Below are 21,622 nucleotides of genomic sequence, written 5' to 3'. Positions count from 1 at the left end.
GAAGGGGCCTTTGGGTCTGGCAATTGCAGCCCCCATTTTTACCTGCCGATGATGGTGATAGTGGTGGTGGTGGTGTTTAAGTGCAGGCCAAGGTCTTTAGGCGCTGCACCCAGTATGCCGATCACCACTGGGACCACTTTGACTGATTTGTGCCAGAGTCTTTGCAGTTTAATCTTTAAATCCTCATATCGTGCCAGCTTTTCCAGTTGTTTCTCTCCAATCCTGCTGTCACCTGGGATTGCAAAATCAACAATCCATACTTTGTTTTTGAACACGATGGTGAGGTCAAGAGTCTTGTCCTCCAAAACTCTGTCTGTCTGAATCCGGAAGTCCCAGAGGAGTTTGGCGTGTTCATTCTCTGTAACTCTTTCCAGCTTGTGATCCCACCAGTCCTTTGTCGCAGGCAGATGGTGTTTGTGGCACAAGTTCCAATGAATCATCTGAACAAGGGTGTTGTGCCTCTGCTTGGAGTCTGTCCACAATCTTCTTGCAGCAGCTGAGGATGGGATCCGTTGTTTCATCTGCTTTCTTGCAGAGTCTACACTTGGGATCTGTCGTCGACTTTTCAATTCTGGCTGTGATGGCCTTGGTTCGAATGGCTTGTTCTTGGTCTGCCAGAATCAGGCCCTCCTTTGTCTCCTTTTTCAGAGTTCCATTTGTGAGCCACAGCCATGTTTTTTCTTTGTCAATTTGGTTCTCAATTTTTCCCAGGAACTCTCCATGGAGAGAAAGCCTTCTTCTTTGGCCAGGTTTCTCTTCTGCTCTGGATTGTGTTTTTACGGTATTCCCTCTTTGTCTTTTGCACTTGAAGCAGTTTTCTACTTCTGCCTTTCCCATCATCTGCCAATCCATGTTCCTCTTCTTCTACCATTGGTTTCCCTTCCAGAAGCCCTCTTCTCTCTTCCTCCTGATTTCCTGGGCAGGTCAAGCCTGTTGACATCACTACGCGGGTGTTACAAGGAGTGGATGGTCATCAGTGTTCTTGTTTTTCTGTCCAGATCCTCCATCTCTGCTTGTGTCCAGTTCACAATCCCAGCCATGTATCTAATGATGGGGATGGCCCAGGGGTTGAGAGCCTTGGTCGTATTTCCGCCATTTAATTTGCTCTTCAAAACCTTCCTGACTCTTTGGACATATTCTTTGCTGACCACCTTTTTCACTTATCCATGCTTGATATTGTCCAATTGTAGTATGCTCAGATATTTATAGGCTTCAGGCTAATTGCATTTTATGGTTTGTCCGTTCGGCATCTCTATGCCCTCGCTGTGTGTCATTTTCCCTTTCTGTAATGCCACTGTGGCACATTTGTCGAGGCCGAACTCCATACTGATGTCAGTGCGGAAGACTCTGACTGTGTTGGTCAGTGACTCGATTTCAGTTTCTGGTTTTCTGTAAAGCTTTAGATCAGTGTTTCTCAACCTGGGGGTCGGGACCCCTGGGGGTGGGGTCGCGAGGGGGTGTCACAAGGGTCACCAAAGACCATCAGAAAACACAGTGTATTGTGTTGGTCATGGGGGTTCTGTGTAGGAAGTTTGGCCGAATTGTATCATTGGTGGGCTTCAGAATGCTCTTTGATTGCAGGTGAACTATACATTCCAGCAACTCCAACTCCCACACGTCAAGGTCTATTTCTCCCACACTCCACCAGTGTTCTCATTTGGACAATAGGATATTTGTGCCAAGTTTGGTACAGTTACATCATTGTTTGAGTCCACAGTGTTCTCCGGATACAGGTGAATTACAACTCCCAAACTCAAGGTCAATGCCCACCAAACTCTTCCAGTATTTTCTGTTGGTCATTGAAGTTCTGAGTGCTAAGTTTGCTTCAATTCCATCATTGGTGGAATTCAGAATGCTCCTTGATTGTAGGTGAACTATAAATCCCAGTAACTACAACTCCCAAATGTCTATTTCCTCCAAACTCCATCTGTGTTCATATTTAGGCATATTGAGTATCACTGCCAAGTTTGGTCCTGATCCATCATTGTTTGAGTCCACAGTATTCTCCGGATACAGGTGAATTACAACTCCCAAACTCAAGGTCAATGCTCACCAAACTCTTCCAGTTTTTTTTTCCTGTTGGTCATTGAAGTTTTGAGTGTTAAGTTAGCTTCAATTCCATCATTGGTGGAATTCAGAATGCTCCTTGATTGTAGGTGAACTATAAATCCCAGCAACTACAACTCCCAAATGACAAAATCAACCTCCTCAACTCCACCAGTGTATTGGATATTTGTGCCAAATTTGGTCCAGTGAATACATCAGATCTTTGCATTACAATTGCTAACATTAGCAAAATTACAGTCATGAAATAGCAACGAAAATGATGTTATGTTTGGGGGTCACCACAACATGAGGAACTGTATTAAGGGGTCGTGGCATTAGGAAGGTTGAGAACCACTGCTTTAATGCCACTGTGGCACATTTGTCTAGGCCAAACTCCATACTGATGTCAGTGCTGAAGATTCTGACTGTGTTGGTCAGTGACTCGATTTTTGTTTCTGATTTTCCGTAAAGCTTTAGATCATCCATGTACAGCAAGTGGGAAATTTCTGGTGAATTTCTTGCTGTTTGGTAGTTGTTGCAATCCAGAGCAGGGAACGAGGCCCTAAGATAACTATCCACCAGACTTGACTGTGAAAAACAATCCTTTTTTATTGAAGAAAAATGGTTACAAAATAAAGGAAAAATGCAAGTCAAAACCCACAGCAAAATCAGCAAACATGAATTTAAATGGACAAAGCAAAACCCAAAGCCACACTGTAAAATACTGGAACCTGTTAGCAATCCACTAACCGTACTTGATATCCTAGAAATCTTTCAAGACCATGGCCAGGGAAACTGGGAGAACTGCCAAGGTCTTCATCAATCTGAAACGATACCTGAACTGAGAAAGTCAGCCCGGCGGAAGGCACTTAAAGCTGAAGAATTGGTTCCGTGAACCGCCCCTCTGCTTTGAAGCCGTTGTTTGTATTTCTTTTAATCGGGAAGACCTTCGCAAGCTGAGTGATTCACTCTTGCCAAATCTGGCCCCTTCTGTTCTCATTAAAGTTACCAGGTGAGGAAGGGAGTGAAAGGTCATGGCATCCCTCTGAAACATCCTCATGAACACTGGTACTTTCATTTTCCAAATCTACAGAAGTTCCTTCCTCACTAATTTCAGGAACATTGGCATTTTCCAAACCTACAGCAGTTTCTTCCTCACTAATTTCAGGAACATTGGCATCAAGAGGTACATTTCCATTAGCATCAGTAAATATATTTTCATTAGCATCAGGAGGAACAAACAAAGAATCAGGTTCAAGTTCAAACTCAGGCTGAACCACAACAGTAGTGTGCTGTCACGTGCTGGGCCTGTAATAATTGTCTTTTGAACAGGATGTGCTCTTTGTGCCCAGCAGGAAGCTGGGTTGCCTTGGCTGAGAGGCCCTAATGATTTTCCTATACAAAAGTCTTTAGATGCTTGAAAAGTTTAACAAAGTCCTTTATTATTGCTTAGATCTTCAACAATTTAAACAAACACTTCTCAGATCTTCAACAAGTCAAACAAATGCTTCTTAACTTGCCCAAATGGACAGGTAACTGGCTTCGTGAACTGTTTCTTTTCTTTTAAGAGAAAACTCCTTTTTAACCCCTCCCAGGCAATCTACTTTCTATGCTTGCTATTCCCGGCTCCAATTGCTTCTGGTTACCTGAGTAGACCTACCAGCCAAGGCTTTGTAGATTCTCCAGCTGGAGTTCTTTTGGATCTTTTCCACGAAAGATGTGGAGCTGTTTTCCCCGGATGCTGTGAGAAACGAAGCTTGTCTACAGATGGAGCTGATCCACGTCCTGTAGCTAAGCTTTCCACTATAAGACTGAACTTAACATGGTTCCCTTTTCCTCCCAGAGCCCTGGAAAAAAAGGGGCAGAACCAAAACTTAACAATGATAGACAGGTCATTGGCCCTATAATTGCAAACCAAGGGAAGCCACCTTACTGCAAAATGCATGGAACCTTGGAATATATGCAAACACTCAATAGAAAGAAAATGAAGCTGAAGCTCCTGGGACAGCCGGACCAGCACAGGTAGCCTAGGTTTGTTTTCTGTAGAATTACTGACAGTGGGATCAGTGCAATGATGAACAGCAGTGGTGACAGTGAGTCTCCCTGGAAAATTCCTCTCTTGATGTTAACAGTTCCATAGCTTTCATTGCCCACTAACAACTCAGTTTTCCAATGTGTCATTGCATTTTCGGTGAACTTTCTAATATTTTCACAAACCCCGATGACATCTAGACATTTGATAATCCAACAATGTGGCAGTGAGTCAAATGCTTTTTTTGTAATCAATCCAAGTTGTATAGAGGTTTGTTTTGCGGCTTTTGCAATTCTCCAGTATCATTTGAGAACATGGAAATTCTGGACCCCTCTCACAACCACCATGTCAGACTACACAGAGAAGCCATTGAAATCCACAAGCATGTGCACAATTTCAACAGAAAGGAGGAAACCATGAAAATGAACAAAATCTGGCTACCAGTATTAAAAAAACTCTAAAATTAAAACAGCAAAACAGCAGAGGGAAAACAATCAGGGACATCTAATCACCTCTCAACAAAAGATTGCTCCAGGCACTTCCAGGCCATCAAATGCTAATCAAGGTGGTCAGTTGAAACATTCACACCTAGCTCCAGCAGACAAGAGTCCTTTGCCTCACCCTTGTCATTCCACAGATATATAAACCCTTTCTCCTAGTTTCAACAGACCTCACTACCTCTGAGGATGCTTGCCATAGATGCAGGCGAAACGTCAGGAGAAAATGCCTCTAGAACATGGCCATATAGCCCGAAAAAACCTACAACAACCCGATTAGAAGCTGATCTTTCATGCCCTTACTTCTTCTTTTATTACCTTTTTGTTCTGCTGGCAAAGTGTTATTTTCCTCCAAGTAATCCCGGATTTGATCAGCTACTATGGTAATAATAATAATAATCATAATAAGGCATTATTGTTATTATTATAGTATTATTATAATATTTTATATTCCAAAATATAGAAACCAAAGTAACCTCAAAGAAATTGTTATTGCATTATTGTTGTAGTTGTTGTTTTTGTTGTTGTTGTATCCCTATTTCTACCTCTCAACCGAGATGCAAAGTTCCTTCTTTAAGAGCCTTCCCTTTGGTCTTTGTAAGGCTCCTCCTGGCGGCCTTTTCCCTTTCTTTATTGAACCCACTGGGACCAGTTTAAGTGCTTGACTGGTGGGACTGGTGAAAGTGGGGCCTGTCTCTGTGGTCGTGGTGGCAAATTGGAGGAGAACAGTGCCAACAGTTGTTCTTGTAGTAGTATCCTTTTTTCTACCTCTCAACCGAGATGCAAAGTTCCTTCTTTAAGAGCCTTCCCTTTGGTCTTTGTAAGGCTCCTCCTGGCGGCCTTTTCCCTTTCTTTATTGAACCCACTGGGACCAGTTTAAGTGCTTGACTGGTGGGACTGGTGAAAGTGGGGCCCGTCTCTGAGGTCGTGGTGGCAAACTGAGGGAGAACAGTGCCAACAGTTGTTGTTGTAGTAGTATCCTTTTTTCTACCTCTCAACCGAGATGCAAAGTTCCTTCTTTAAGAGCCTTCCCTTTGGTCTTTGTAAGGCTCCTCCTGGCGGCCTTTTCCCTTTCTTTATTGAACCCATTGGGACCAGTTTAAGTGCTTGACTGGTGGGACTGGTGAAAGTTGGGCCTGTCTCTGTGGTCGTGGTGGCAAATTGGAGGAGAACAGTGCCAACAGTTGTTGTTGTAGTAGTATCCTTTTTTCTACCTCTCAACCGAGATGCAAAGTTCCTTCTTTAAGAGCCTTCCCTTTGGTCTTTGTAAGGCTCCTCCTGGCGGCCTTTTCCCTTTCTTTATTGAACCCACTGGGACCAGTTTAAGTGCTTGACTGGTGGGACTGGTGAAAGTGGGGCCTGTCTCTGTGGTCGTGGTGGCAAATTGGAGGAGAACAGTGCCAACAGTTGTTGTTGTAGTAGTATCCTTTTTTCTACCTCTCAACCGAGATGCAAAGTTCCTTCTTTAAGAGCCTTCCCTTTGGTCTTTGTAAGGCTCCTCCTGGCGGCCTTTCCCCTTTCTTTATTGAACCCATTGGGACCAGTTTAAGGGTTTGACTGGTGGGACTGGTGAAAGTGGGGCCTGTCTCTGTGGTCGTGGTGGCAAATTGGGGGAGAACAGTGCCAACAGTTGTTGTTGTAGTAGTATCCTTTTTTCTACCTCTCAACCGAGATGCAAAGTTCCTTCTTTAAGAGCCTTCCCTTTGGTCTTTGTAAGGCTCCTCCTGGCGGCCTTTTCCCTTTCTTTATTGAACCCATTGGGACCAGTTTAAGTGTTTGACTGGTGGGACTGGTGAAAGTGGGGCCTGTCTCTGTGGTCGTGGTGGCAAACTGGGGGAGAACACTGCCAACAGTTGTTCTTGTAGTAGTATCCTTTTTTCTACCTCTCAACCGAGATGCAAAGTTCCTTCTTTAAGAGCCTTCCCTTTGGTCTTTGTAAGGCTCCTCCTGGCGGCCTTTCCCCTTTCTTTATTGAACCCATTGGGACCAGTTTAAGTGTTTGACTGGTGGGACTGGTGAAAGTGGGGCCTGTCTCTGTGGTCGTGGTGGCAAACTGGGGGAGAACAGTGCCAACAGTTGTTCTTGTAGTAGTATCCTTTTTTCTACCTCTCAACCGAGATGCAAAGTTCCTTCTTTAAGAGCCTTCTCTTTGGTCTTTGTAAGGCTCCTCCTGGCGGCCTTTTCTCTTTCCTTATTGAACCCATTGGGACCAGTTTAAGTGTTCGACTGGTGGGACTGGTGAAAGTGGGGCCTGTCTCTGTGGTCGTGGTGGCAAACTGGGGGAGAACAGTGCCAACAGTTGTTCTTGTAGTAGTATCCTTTTTTCTACCTCTCAACCGAGATGCAAAGTTCCTTCTTTAAGAGCCTTCCCTTTGGTCTTTGTAAGGCTCCTCCTGGCGGCCTTTTCCCTTTCTTTATTGAACCCACTGGGACCAGTTTAAGTGCTTGACTGGTGGGACTGGTGAAAGTGGGGCCTGTCTCTGTGGCCGTGGTGGCAAATTGGAGGAGAACAGTGCCAACAGTTGTTGTTGTAGTAGTATCCTTTTTTCTACCTCTCAACCGAGATGCAAAGTTCCTTCTTTAAGAGCCTTCCCTTTGGTCTTTGTAAGGCTCCTCCTGGCGGCCTTTTCCCTTTCTTTATTGAACCCACTGGGACCAGTTTAAGTGCTTGACTGGTGGGACTGGTGAAAGTGGGGCCTGTCTCTGTGGTCGTGGTGGCAAACTGGGGGAGAACAGTGCCAACAGTTGTTGTTGTAGTAGTATCCTTTTTTCTACCTCTTAACCGAGATGCAAAGTTCCTTCTTTAAGAGCCTTCCCTTTGGTCTTTGTAAGGCTCCTCCTGGCGGCCTTTCCCCTTTCTTTATTGAACCCACTGGGACCAGTTTAAGTGCTTGACTGGTGGGGCTGGTGAAAGTGGGGCCCGTCTCTGTGGTCGTGGTGGCAAACTGGGGGAGAACAGTGCCAACAGTTGTTGTTGTAGTAGTATCCTTTTTTCTACCTCTTAACCGAGATGCAAAGTTCCTTCTTTAAGAGCCTTCCCTTTGGTCTTTGTAAGGCTCCTCCTGGCGGCCTTTCCCCTTTCTTTATTGAACCCACTGGGACCAGTTTAAGTGCTTGACTGGTGGGGCTGGTGAAAGTGGGGCCCGTCTCTGTGGTCGTGGTGGCAAACTGGGGGAGAACAGTGCCAACAGTTGTTGTTGTAGTAGTATCCTTTTTTCTACCTCTTAACCGAGATGCAAAGTTCCTTCTTTAAGAGCCTTCCCTTTGGTCTTTGTAAGGCTCCTCCTGGCGGCCTTTCCCCTTTCTTTATTGAACCCACTGGGACCAGTTTAAGTGCTTGACTGGTGGGGCTGGTGAAAGTGGGGCCCGTCTCTGTGGTCGTGGTGGCAAACTGGGGGAGAACAGTGCCAACAGTTGTTGTTGTAGTAGTATCCTTTTTTCTACCTCTTAACCGAGATGCAAAGTTCCTTCTTTAAGAGCCTTCCCTTTGGTCTTTGTAAGGCTCCTCCTGGCGGCCTTTTCTCTTTCTTTATTGAACCCATTGGGACCAGTTTAAGTGTTTGACTGGTGGGGCTGGTGAAAGTGGGGCCAGTCTCTGTGGTCGTGGTGGCAAACTGGGGGAGAATAGTGCCAACAGTTGTTGTTGTAGTAGTATCCTTTTTTCTACCTCTCAACCGAGATGCAAAGTTCCTTCTTTAAGAGCCTTCCCTTTGGTCTTTGTAAGGCTCCTCCTGGCGGCCTTTCCCTTTTCTTTATTGAACCCACTGGGACCAGTTTAAGTGTTTGACTGGTGGGACTGATGAAAGTGGGGGCTGTCTCTGTGGTCATAGTGGCAAACTGGGGGAGAACAGTGCCAACAGTTAGGATAAACCCTCAAGTAGCAGCCATGTTTCGCCTGTTGCAGAAGGAAAAGAAAGAAGGTGCAGTGAAACCTTAGACTGAGAACAGATGGAAAGCAGCGGAGTAAGGAAGTGTGCAAAGGACCACCTGGATCATCATTGCATGCAAGGGATGGGCGGGTCACAAGAGTGGGAGGGGCTCCCAAAGGCCATCCAGTCCAACCTCATTCTGCCATCAAGGAAGCGACCGTGAATGAATCAACCAACCAAACCATCCATACAATCCCAAAGTTTGAAGGGACCTCCTAAAGCCATCCAGTCCAACCCCATTTCTGCCAAAAAAAGAGGTCACCATACGATCCCTCCCAACAGATGGCCATCCAGCCTGTGCATAATAATAATAATAATAATAATAATAATAATAATAGAATAATAGAGCAGGAAGAGAATAATAATAATAATAATAATAATAATAATAATAATAATAATAGAATAATAGAACAGGAAGAGAACCCCAAAGGCTATCCAGTCCAACCCCATTGGTTTGGTTGCTGCTCGTAAACGGTTGCATGCCTGTTTTGCAAGAATGCCTCCCATTTGTTTGTTTGTGTGTCCGAGGAGGAGGAGGTGTCCGGCTCCCTTTGCTTTTTGGCCTTCTTCAGCCTCCGGTACAGTTTCCGTGGAAACGCCGGCGCATGGGCTGTTGCCATGGGAACAGGGGATTTTTAAGGGGAAGGAGGCTGGACCTGGGAGTCAAGCAAGAAGAGAAGGGAAGCGGTGGAAGGAAAGGAAAGGAAAGGAAAGGAATGGAAAGGAAAGGAAAGGGCCGCCTGCATCCTTCCCTCATGGGCATGAGAGGGGATTTGGCTGCACATCATGCACATTTTTCTGCAGCAACCTGGACCGATGTGGAGTTGAGTCTTGCAAAATCGTTTGGAAACAAATTGCAATAAATTTGCAAGAAAGTCTTGCAAAATCATTTGGAAACAAATTGCAATAAATTTGCAAGAAAGTCTTGCAAGAAAATCACCTCACAACCTCTGAGGATGCTTGCCATAGATGCAGGCGAAACGTCAGGAGAGAATGCCTCTTGACCATGGCCATATAGCCCGGAAATACCTACAACAACCCAGTGATTCCGGCCATGAAAGCTTTTGGCAATTCTTGCAAAATCGTTTGGAAACAAATTGCAATAAATTTGCAAGAAAGAGTTCTTTTCTTATGGAAAATAAGTGGAAATGGGATAGATTAGAGTTCAATTAAAACGGCAAAAGAGATACACACACACACACACATTTATATATATATACTAGCCGTCCCCTGCCACGTGTTGCTGTGGCCCAGTCTGTGTATATGTGCTTTTTGTTTTATATATGCATACATGTTTGTGTTTATATTTGTGTATATGTGTGTTGTTGTTCATTCGTTCAGTCGTCTCCGACTCTTCGTGACCTCATGGACCAGCCTACGCCAGAGCTCCCTGTCGGCCGTTACCACCCCCAGCTCCCTCAAGGTCAGTCCAGTCACTTCAAGGATGCCATCCATCCATCTTGCCCTTGGTCGGCCCCTCTTCCTTTTGCCTTCCACTTTCCCCAGCATCATTGTCTTCTCTAGGCTTTCCTGTCTCCTCATGATGTGGCCAAAGGACTTCCACTTTGTCTCTCGTCTCCTTCCCTCCAGTGAGCAGCCGGGCTTTCTTTCCTGGAGGATGGACTGGTTGGATCTTCTCGCAGTCCAAGGCACTCTCAGCACTTTCCTCCAACACCACAGCTCAAAAGCATCGATCTTCCTTCGCTCAGCCTTCCCTAAGGTCCAGCTCTCACATCCGTAGATGTGACTACAGGGAAGACCATGGCTTTGACTAGGCGGATCTTGGTTGCCAGTCTGATGTCTCTACTCTTCACTATTTTATTGAGACTGGACCTGGCTCTCCTCCCAAGAAGGAAGCGTCTTCTGATTTCCTGGCTACAGTCTGCGTCTGCAGTCATCTTTGCACCTAGAAATACAAACCCTGTCACGGCCTCCACGGTTTCTCCCTCTATTTTCCAGTTGTCAATCATTCTTGTTGCCATCATCTTGGTTTTTTTGACGTTTAGCTGCAACCCGGCTTTTGCGCTTTCTTCTTCCACCTTGATGAGAAGGCTCCTCAGCTCCTCCTCGCTTTCGGCCATCAGAGTGGTGTCATCTGCATATCTGAGGTTGTGAATGTTTCTTCCAGCCATTTCCACCCCAGCTTTGCATTCCTCAAGCCCCGCACATCCTCGCATGATGTGTTCTGCATACAAGTAAAAAAGGTTGGGTGAGAGGATGCAGCCTTGCCGTACTATGCCTTTCCCAATCTTGAACCCGTCTCCTGTTCCGTGGTCAGTTCTGACTGTGGCTCCTTGGTCCTTGGTCAGATTCCTCAGGAGAGAGGGAAGGGGGCTTGGGATGCCCATCCCACACAGAACTTGCCACGTGTATATGTGTATATTTGTGGTTTTGCGCATGTGCTGTAATGTTGTTGTTTTTTTGGCTTTTTAACTCTTCTGCTGTGTTTTCCAGTGTTTTTATGAGTGATGGTCACCCATGGGCCTGAGAGGTGTCTTGTGTCCAAATTTGGTGTCATTTCACCCAGTGGTTTTTGAGTTATGTTAATCCCACAAATGAACATTACATTTTAATTTTATTTTTTTATTTTTTTATTTTTTATTTTTATTTTTATTTATTGTTTTATTTTTATTTTTTATTATTTTATTTTTATTATATGTGTGTGTGTGTTGCTGTGAATTTTCCGGGCTGTATGGCCATGTTCCAGAAGCATTCTCTCCTGATGTTTTGCCTGTATCTATACCTATGGCAGGCATCCTCAGAGGTTGTGAGGACCTCACAACTTTTGAGGATGCCTGCTATAAATGCATGTGAAATGTCAGGAGAAAATGCTTCTGAAACATGGCTATACAGCCTGAAAAACTCACAGCACCCCATACATACGTATATCAGTTTGCAAGGGCAATACATGGGTTTTTGGGAAGGATACAAGCCTTTAAGCTTTGACTTTGAAGCCTTCCCAAAAACCCACTTATAATATATAACTTGCAGCTCTCTGCATTCCCAAATGCATGCGTGCATGCGTGTGTATGTATGTATGTATGTATATGTGTGTGTGTATCTCTCTCTCTTGCCATTTTAATCGGGCTCAAATCCATCCCATTTTTGCTTCTTTTCCAAAAGAAAAAAAAAGAACTTTCTGCTTGCTCTCTTTTTGTGCAAATTTCTTCCAATGTGTTTGCAAATGATTTGCAAGACTTGACTCATCAGTCAGGGCTACTGCTGCAGGACTAAATAATGCCATTTGCAACGTATAGAACTGCATGCATTGAACCCATCAATGGTGCCTTTGCCTCATCCATTTGCAAGGCCCCATAACAACAACAACATTCGGATCTGCTTGCATTGAAGCCATCAGTAGTGCTCTTGCCTCATCCATTTGCAAGGTACGATAACATCATCATCATCAACAACAACGGTAACAACATTTGGATCTGCTTGCATTGAAGCCATCAATTGTGCTCTTGCCTCATCCATTTGCAAGGTACCATAACAACAACAACAACAGTAACAACATTTGGATCTGCTTGCATTGAAGCCATCAATGGTGCTCTTACCTCATCCATTTGCAAGGTACCATAACAACAACAACAACAATAACAACAGTAACAACATTTGAATCTGCTTGCATTGAAGCCATCAATGATTCCGAGATGACTTCTGCTAGTTCCTTCAATACTCTTGGGTGTAGTTGATCTGGCCCCAGGGACTTGAACTCATTTAGAGCGACTTGTTTTCCAATTTGGGGTTGGATGTCCTCTAACACGTCTAGCTTTGTTACTAACACCGCACAAAGCCACACCTCCATCTTGCTGAGGTTGAAGATGACTTTCTTTTTGTGAGAAGACTGAGGCAAAGAAGGCATTAAGTAGTTCTGCCTTTTCCCTATCCCCTGTCAGCATTACCCCATCTTCTCCTCGAAGAGGTCCTATCGCCTCCTTGTTTTTATTTTTTCTACTGACATAAGAAAAGAATCCCTTTTTATTGTTTTTAATGTCCTTGGCAAGCCTGAGCTTGTTTTGTGCTTTAGCCTTGCGGACCTTTTCCCTACAGGTGTTGGCTATTTATTTGAATTCTTCTTTGGTGATTTCTCCCTTTTTCCACTTCTTGTGCATGTCTCTTTTGTGTTTTAGCACAGTTAGAAGTTTTTTGGACATCCATTCTGGCTTCTTTGCACTTGTCCTATTTTTTCTCTTTGTTGGCACTGTTTGCAATTGCGCCTTGAGTATTCCACTCTTGAGAAACTCCCATCCATCCGTAACCCCATTGTCTTTTATTATCTGTGTCCACAAAATGCTGCTCAGTGTTTCTTTCATTTTTTGGAAATCGGCTCTCCTAAAGTCCAAAATGCGGGTTTGACTTGTCTTAGTTTCGGCCTTCCTTTGTACCTCAAATTGCAGGAGCACACGGTCACTTGCCCCTAAGGATCCGACCACTTCAACCGCATCGATCAGGTCCTCCGCATTTGTTAGGATGAGATCAAGAGTAGCCAACCCCCTTGTTGCCTCTTCTACCTTCTGGACCATGAAATTGTCTGCAAGGCAAGCGAGGAATTTGCTGGACCTTGTACTCTTGGCCGAGTTTGTTTTCCAGCAATCAGTGGTGCTCTTTCCTCACCCAATTACAAGATGCAATAATAATAATAATAATAATAATAATAACAATAATGTTTGGATTTATATGCATTGAACCCAAACAGTGGTGGTCTTGCCTCACCCATATGCAAAGCACAACAACAACAACAATGTTTAGATCTGAATGCATGGAACCCAATCAATGGTGCTCTTTCCTCACCCATTTGCAAGGCACCATAACAACAACAACAACAATCAACCCAATCAATGGTGCTCTTGCCTCACCCATTTGCAAGGATCGATGATGATGATGACGACGACGACGATGTTTGGATCTGCATGCACGGAACCCAATCAATGGTGCTCTTGCTTCACCCATTTGCAAGGCATAATAATAATAATAACAATAACAATAATAATAATAATAATAATAGGATCTGCATACATGGAACTCAATCAGTGGTGCTCTTTCCTCACCCAATTGCAAGATGCAATAATAATAATAATAATAATAATAATAATAACAACAATAATGTTTGGATTTATATGCATTGAACCCAAACAGTGGTGGTCTTGCCTCACCCATTTGCAAACCACAACAACAACAACAATGTTTAGATCTGAATGCATGGAACCCAATCAATGTTGCTCTTTCCTCACCCATTTGCACGGCACCATAACAACAACAACATTCGGGTCTGCTTGTATTGAAGCCATCAGTGGTGCTCTTGCCTCACCCATTTGCAAGGATCGATGATGATGATGATGATGATGATGATGGTGGTGGTGGTGACGACAATGATGTTTAGATCTGCATGCATGGAACCCAATCAATGGTACTCTTGCTTCACCCATTTGCAAGGCATAATAATAATAATAATAATAATAATAATAATAATAATAATAATAATAGACCTTCAGTTAACCAGCGTCCATAGAGATTGGAAGATATAATAATAATAATAATAATAATAATAATAATAATAATAATAATACACATTCCAAACCAATGGAGAAAGTAAGGAACACTGGGATGTCTGTGGTGGAGGATAATAATAATAATAATAATAATAATAATAATAATAATAATAATAATAGACCTTCAGTTAACCAGCATCCAAAAAGACTGGAAGATATAATAATAATAATAATAATAATAATAATAATAATAATAATAATAATACAAATTCCACACCAGGATCTGCATACATGGAACTCAATCAGTGGTGCTCTTTCCTCACTCAATTGCAAGATGCATTAATAATAATAATGATGATGATGATGATGATGTTTGGATTTATATGCATTGAACCCAAACAGTGGTGCTCTTGCCTCACCCATTTGCAAGGCTCAACAACAACAATGTTTAGATCTGCATGCATGGAACCCAATCAATGGTGCTCTTTCCTCACCCATTTGCACAGCATATTAAAAGCAATAATACTAATACTATTGGAATGTATATATTTAAATAACATAGCATAAAGAGTGACACCCCAATACGAATGCTATGCTCATGTAGGAGAACCTTTTGCAATTAACCAGGCCAGAATTGGGCCCAGCTCCCTTTGTTGGTGCATTGCGCTCCACTCAATTAACGATGCTAATAGATCTCATGTTTATAGCAATTGTTTGGTGCGTCAGGCAGTATAGATAATGGTAATGGGTTGGAGCCCAGCTTGAGGCTGCCGGCGTTTACGTAACTTCCAAGCTGAGGCTAATCTCTCCCAAAATATATATGATGCTGGCCTCATTTCCCACCTCATAATTCCCAGGGTGCTGGGTTTGCAATTTCCTGTATAGGATTTGCAGGAGAGAAGCGCAGGGGGAGCAAAGAAAGAGGAAAATGCAGGGGACTACAAGTCCCAGCATCCCCTGCAAACACCGTCATTGGGGACTGACAAAGCTGTGGTCCCAAAAGGTCACTGGAGGTCGATCCTAGGATTGCATTGCGGGATCAGCAAAGGAATCACTAGATCCTTCATAATATTAATGAAGAAGGTGATGTTGAGGATGATGAAGGCTATCTAGATCCTTAATAATATGGATAAAGAGGAATCTCTAGATCCTGAATGATATTAATCATAACAATGATGATGATGTTGAATCTCTAGATCCTTAATAATGATGATAATAATAAGAAATCTTTAGATCATAATATTTATAATGATGGTGGTGATGATGATAAGAATCTCTAGATCCTTATTATTATTATTATTATTATTTATTTAATATTTATTTAATAATATTAATGATGATGATGATGATAAGGAAACTCTAGATCCTTAATAAATAGTGGTGATGGTGATGACAATGACGATGATGAGGAATCTCTAGATCCTTCATAATATTAATGACGATAATGATGATAATAAAGAAACTCTAGATCCTTAATACTATTGATGATGGTGATGATGATGATGATGATGGTGGTGGTGGTGATGATAAGGAATCTCTAGATCCTTCATAAGATTAATGAAGATGATAATGATAATAAAGAATCTCTAGATCCTTAATACTATTGATGATGGTGGTGGTGAGGATGATGATGTTGATGGTGATACGGAATCTCTAGAACCTTCATAATAATAATGACGATGATGATGATAATAAAGAATCTCTAGGTCCTTAATACTATTGATGTTGGTGATGGTGATGATGGTGACGATGACGATGATGATGATGATGAAGTTGATGGTGATACGGAATCTCTAGACCCTTCATAATAATAATGACGATGATGATGATAATAAAGAATCTCTAGGTCCTTAATACTATTGATGTTGGTGATGGTGATGATGGTGACGATGACGATGATGATGATGATGAAGTTGATGGTGATACGGAATCTCTAGACCCTTCATAATAATAATGACGATGATGATGATAATAAAGAATCTCTAGATCCTTAATACTATTGATGATGGTGGTGGTGGTGATGATGATGATGATGATGGTGATAAGGAATCTCTAGATCCTTCATAAGATTAATGACGACGATGATGATAATAAAGAATCTCCAGATCCTTAATACTATTGATGATGGTGATGATGATGGTGATGATGATGGTGATGATGATGATGATAAGGAATCTCTAGATCCTTCATAAGATTAATGAAGATGATAATGATAATGATAATAAAGAATCTCTAGATCCTTAATACTATTGATGATGGTGGTGGTGGTGATGATGATGATGATGATGGTGATAAGGAATCTCTAGATCCTTCATAAGATTAATGACGACGACGATGATAATAAAGAATCTCCAGATCCTTAATACTATTGATGATGGTGATGATGATGGTGATGATGATGGTGATGAAGATGATGATAAGGAATCTCTAGATCCTTCATAAGATTAATGACGATGATAATGATAATGATAATAAAGAATCTCTAGATCCTTAATACTATTGATGATGGCGGTGGTGATGATGATGATGTTGATGGTGATACGGAATCTCTAGATCCTTCATAATAATAATGACGATGATGATGATAATAAAGAATCTCTAGGTCCTTAATACTATTGATGTTGGTGATGGTGATGATGGTGACGATGACGATGATGATGATGATGATGATGATGAAGTTGATGGTGATACGGAATCTCTAGACCCTTCATAATAATAATGACGATGATGATGATAATAAAGAATCTCTAGATCCTTAATACTATTGATGATGGTGGTGGTGGTGATGATGATGATGATGATGATGGTGATAAGGAATCTCTAGATCCTTCATAATAATAATGACGATGATGATGATAATAAAGAATCTCTAGGTCCTTAATACTATTGATGTTGGTGATGGTGATGATGGTGACGACGATGATGATGATGATGATGATGATGATGATGATGATGTTGATGGTGATAAGGAATCTCTAGATTCTTCATAATATTAATGACGATGATGATGATAATAAAGAATCTCTAGATCCTTAATACTATTGATGTTGGTGATAGTGATGATGGTGACGATGATGGTGGTGATGATGATGATGATGATGATGATGATGATGATGAAGTTGATGGTGATAAGGAATCTCTAGATCCTTCATATTATTAATGACAATGATGATGATAATAAAGAATCTCCAGATCCTTAATACTATTGATGATGGTGATGATGGTGATAAGGAATCTCTAGATCATGATATTACTCATAATGATGATGACGATGAGGAGGAGGAGGAATCACTAGATCCTTAATGATATTGATAACAAATCTCTAGATCCTTAATAATATTCTTATTAATAATGATGATGATCACGAGGAATCTTTAGATCCTTAATAAAATTATTAATAATGAAAAAGACGATGAAGATTATGATAAGGAATCTCTAGATCCTTAATATTAATGATGATGATGTTGATGATGATGGCGATGATTATTATGAGGAATCTCTAGATCCTTAATGATAATAATGAGGGTGATGGCAATTATGAAAATGATAAGGAATCTATAGATCCTTATTATTATTATTATTATTATTATTATTATTGATGATGATGATGATGGTGGTGATGATGGCAATTATGATGATGAGGAGTCTCTAGATCCGTCATGATGATGATGCTAGTAATAATTGTAACTACTACTACTACTACTACTACTATTATAATACTATCTGAAAGTGGCCAACATCTTGGGAGTCAGTTCCAAAGTGCTTTCCAATGGAAGTTGTGAATTCAGATCTTAACCCGGCACATTGAATCCAGCGGACATGTACACAGTGCAGTTAATGCAGTTTGACACCACTTGGCGCAATGCAACAGAATCCTTGGAGTTGTAGTTTGCAAGCCCTTTAGCCTTCTGTGCCCAAGGGTGCGAGTCCCATAGCCTTGAGCCAAGGCACTCAAAGTGGTGTCAAACCGCATTAAGGCCGCAGTGTAGACGCACCCGGTGTCAGACCCATATTGAACCGGATCTTTCTTTTTTTCCTTCCTCCCCATCCAGGACTGGGTCTTCCTCACTCGCTTCTGCTTCCTCTCGGACTATGGACGCCTCGACTTCCAGTTCCGCTATCCGGAGGTACGTCCCTTGTGCATTTCGGTTCTAGGCTGTGCATTGGGGGTTCAAGAGGTTCCCAAAGCCCTTTTCCATATAGAAAACTGGGAAAGGGCTTCTCCACCTTCAACATTTCCAACATCAACTGGTGTGGCTTTGTGCATCTCCACTGTGAGAATGAATGTGGTTTTGCAACACTTTGTGGGCTCAGTGCTGCAGAGATCCTGGGAGTTGTAGTTCTACAAAGAGGCTCACCTGTGCTGTATAGACTGAATTAAGTTTCACAACACTGTGGCTCAATGCTATGGAGACTTTGGGAGTTGTAGTTTCACTAAGGGCGCACCTCTGCTGTATAGAATGGATGCGGTTTAGCCACACTTTGCGGCTCAATGAAACAGAGTTGTAGTTTTATTAAGGGCGCATTTACCCTGCAGAATGGCCCAGTGCTATGGAAACCCTGGGAGTTGTAGTTTCACTAAGGGCACACCTCCACTGCATAATGAAGAATGAATGCGGTTTGGCAGCACTTTGCAACTCAACACTATGGGGATCCTGAGAGTTGTAGTTCTACAAAGGTCACATTTCTGCTATATGGAATGAATGTGATTTGGCAACACTTACTTTTTGGCTCAATGCAATGGAGTTGTAGTTTTACTAAGGGCTCATTTACACTGTAGAATGGCTCAGTGCTATGGAAACCCTGGGAATTGTAGTTCCACTAAGGGCACATCTACATTTTAGAATTAATGTGGTTTTGCAAAACTTTGCAACTCCAACACTATGGGGATCCTGGGAGTTGTAGTTCTACGAAGGTCCCATCTCTGCTATATGGAATGAATGAGGTTTGGCAACACTTACTTTGTGGCTCAATGCAGTGGAGTTGTAGTTTTACTAAGGGCCCATTTACACTGTAGAATGGCCCAGTGCTATGGAAACCCTGGGTATTGTAGTTCTACTAAGGGCGCATCTACACTTTAGAATGAATGTGGTTTTGCAACACTTTGCAGCTCCAACACTATGGGGATCCTGGGACTTGTAGTTTCACTAAGGGCGCACTTGCACTGTAGAATGAATGCAGTTTGACAACACTTTGCGACTCAAACACTATGGAGATCCTGGGAGTTGTAGTTCTAATAAGGTCCCATCTCTGCTATATGGAATGAATGAGGTTTGGCAACCCTTACTATGTGGCTCAATGCAATTGAGTTGTCGTTTTACTAAGGGCTCATTTACACTGTAGAATGGCTCGGTGCTATGGAAACCCTGGGAGTTGTAGTTCTACTAAGGGCACATCTACACTTTGGAATGAATGCAGTTTTTCAACACTTTGTGGCTCCAACGCTATGGGGGTCCTGGGAGTTGTAATTTCACTAAGGTCCCATCTGCACATCTGTAGAATGAATGCAGTTTGACAACACTTTGCGACTCAAACACTATGGAGACCCTGGGAGTTGTAGTTTCACTAAGGGCACATCTACGCTGTATAGAATGAACGCAGTTTGGCAACACTTTGTGGGCTCAACACTATAGACATCCTGGGAGTTGTAGTTTGCACTCCGTGACAGAGGAGACCCAAGGCCTTGGGGAACTACCACTCCCAGTATCTCCATAGCCTCGAGTCCTGGGCAGTTCAATTTCAGTCCTGTTTACTTCTTCCTTGTTTCCCATTTTGCAGGCGAAATGCTGCCAGAACATCCTCCTCTATTTCGATGACCCGTCGCAATGGCCGGCCGTCTACAAGAAGGGCAATAAGGTCAGTTTGGGTCAAGGGGGCGATCAGTGTTGTCATCACAAATTGGAAACAGGTCCCATCATCCACAGATGATAACATTGCAGAAAAGAGTGGGATTAGCATAGACAGGTGTAAGACTGTAGGATCTATATAGCAATATTAAATAACCACTCACAAGCCGGTTTTGCTTTGAAATGAATATATTGCTTGTATCTCTGCAGCAAAGGAAGACACTACTGATTTTTTCCCACCACCACTTCCTTTTATACACTTTTCCTGCCCATTTCCCCCTCTTCTCAGTTTCCTTATTAGAACTTGTTGCTTCACAAGTTCCAATACAAGGCTTCTAGTACCCGCTGCTGGCTTCAAAATGTCACAGAGAGAGAATTGATTCAGCCAGGATGTTTCCGTCAGGATGTCACAGAGGGAATTTGTGATGTCTTCATCCCATCAGAAATTTACTCCTGACAACAGGCAATACATAAAATATATTATTATTATTATTATTATTATTATTATTATTATTATTATTATTATATTTCCTTGATCCAGGCACTATGCGCCTATTGATGCAGCCTAGGATCACATTGGCTTTTTCTGCTGCTGTGTCATACTCTTGGCTCATGTCCACCTTGTGGCCTATTGAAGATCCCTTTTGCTTGCATTTTGTGCCCTGTCTACACTGTCAATGTTGTAAACCAGATGCCTTAAAGGAACGAGACACACACAAAAAAGGTCCAAACAAAGTTTATTAACACAACAAAAATAGCTTAGAAACACTTATCTCAGTGTTCCTAGCAATAACTAAAAGTTTGCAGCAAACTGCTGTGCAAAAAACGTAATTTAGTGGATAATCTGGATTATACTGGAATATAATCCGGGATAACAAAAATTTCTAGCAAACTGCTTCAAAAACGCAGAGTTCAATAAACATAAGGAAACAAGGTGGAAGCAAGCAAAATCGTCATCAAAAAACAGTCCCAAGTCAAAGCATGTCCAGAAGCAGATGATACAGTCCAGGAAGCGATGTCGTCGTCCAAAAACAATCCGAAGTCAGAACGAGAGTAGTAGTCAACATTTACGAGATTCCAGTCTGTAGAAGCACGGAAACACAGCAATCTGCAGTCCCAGGACCCAAGCTCAAGAGTAATGGCAGCAACAAAGTCGTGAGCACGAATACAACACTTTGCCTACTGCAATGTTTCCCAATGTTTGATACCTTCTTTTATCCTATAACTCATTATCGGATGATGAACTGCTCTCCACCCTGTCTTCATCACTCTCAGCTGCCTTAGCTTCCACAGCTGATCGTCACCGCCCATCCCTCCAACTTTTTCAGCATCTATCGAGACTTAGATCACCCCATGTATTGCCAGCTTGCCAATCTCCAGAAAACCCTTCAAACTCATCACTTGATGTGGGTTGAGTACATATGTCTCTGATCTCCTGCACACGGGTCCAGTCCAGCCCATCCTCCTCTTCGTTATCACTCCCAGTCCCATATATTATTTGTCGTGTCAGAGCATCCAGTCAATTATATTACATTTCTAATAGAACAAAGCAAACAAACAGACAAAATACAAAACTTGTGAGTTTGGTAGTGGATTAAATGTCCTTTGAGCAGTATCTGGTCACTTGCAGTGCTTCCGGTGTTGCTGCAAGAAGGTCCTCCATGGTGCATGTAGCAGGGCTCAGGTTGCATTGCAGCAGGTGGTCAGTGGTTTGCTCTTCTCCCCACTCGCATGTCAAGGATTCCACTTTGTGGCCCCGTTTCTTGAGTTTGGCTCTGCA

At 42.5% G+C, this 21,622-nt stretch overlaps 1 protein-coding gene across 1 annotated transcript in view; it reads left to right on the top strand.

The window, feature by feature from the left end:
• Positions 1 to 21,622, top strand: part of LOC132780776 (transmembrane protein 145-like) — a 63,842-nt gene that overhangs the window by 5,968 nt on the left and 36,252 nt on the right. Inside the window, exons 2-3 of the mRNA XM_067461801.1 lie at positions 18,049 to 18,123; positions 19,775 to 19,852. Coding sequence (XP_067317902.1) covers positions 18,049 to 18,123; positions 19,775 to 19,852 — 153 coding nt within the window. The remainder of the gene's footprint in view (positions 1 to 18,048; positions 18,124 to 19,774; positions 19,853 to 21,622) is intronic.

This window comes from Anolis sagrei, chromosome Y (genome assembly GCF_037176765.1).
Source record: "Anolis sagrei isolate rAnoSag1 chromosome Y, rAnoSag1.mat, whole genome shotgun sequence".
NCBI lineage: Eukaryota > Metazoa > Chordata > Lepidosauria > Squamata > Dactyloidae > Anolis > Anolis sagrei.
Note: the sequence above shows the minus strand (reverse complement) of the source record. Positions and strands in the feature narration are given on the sequence as shown.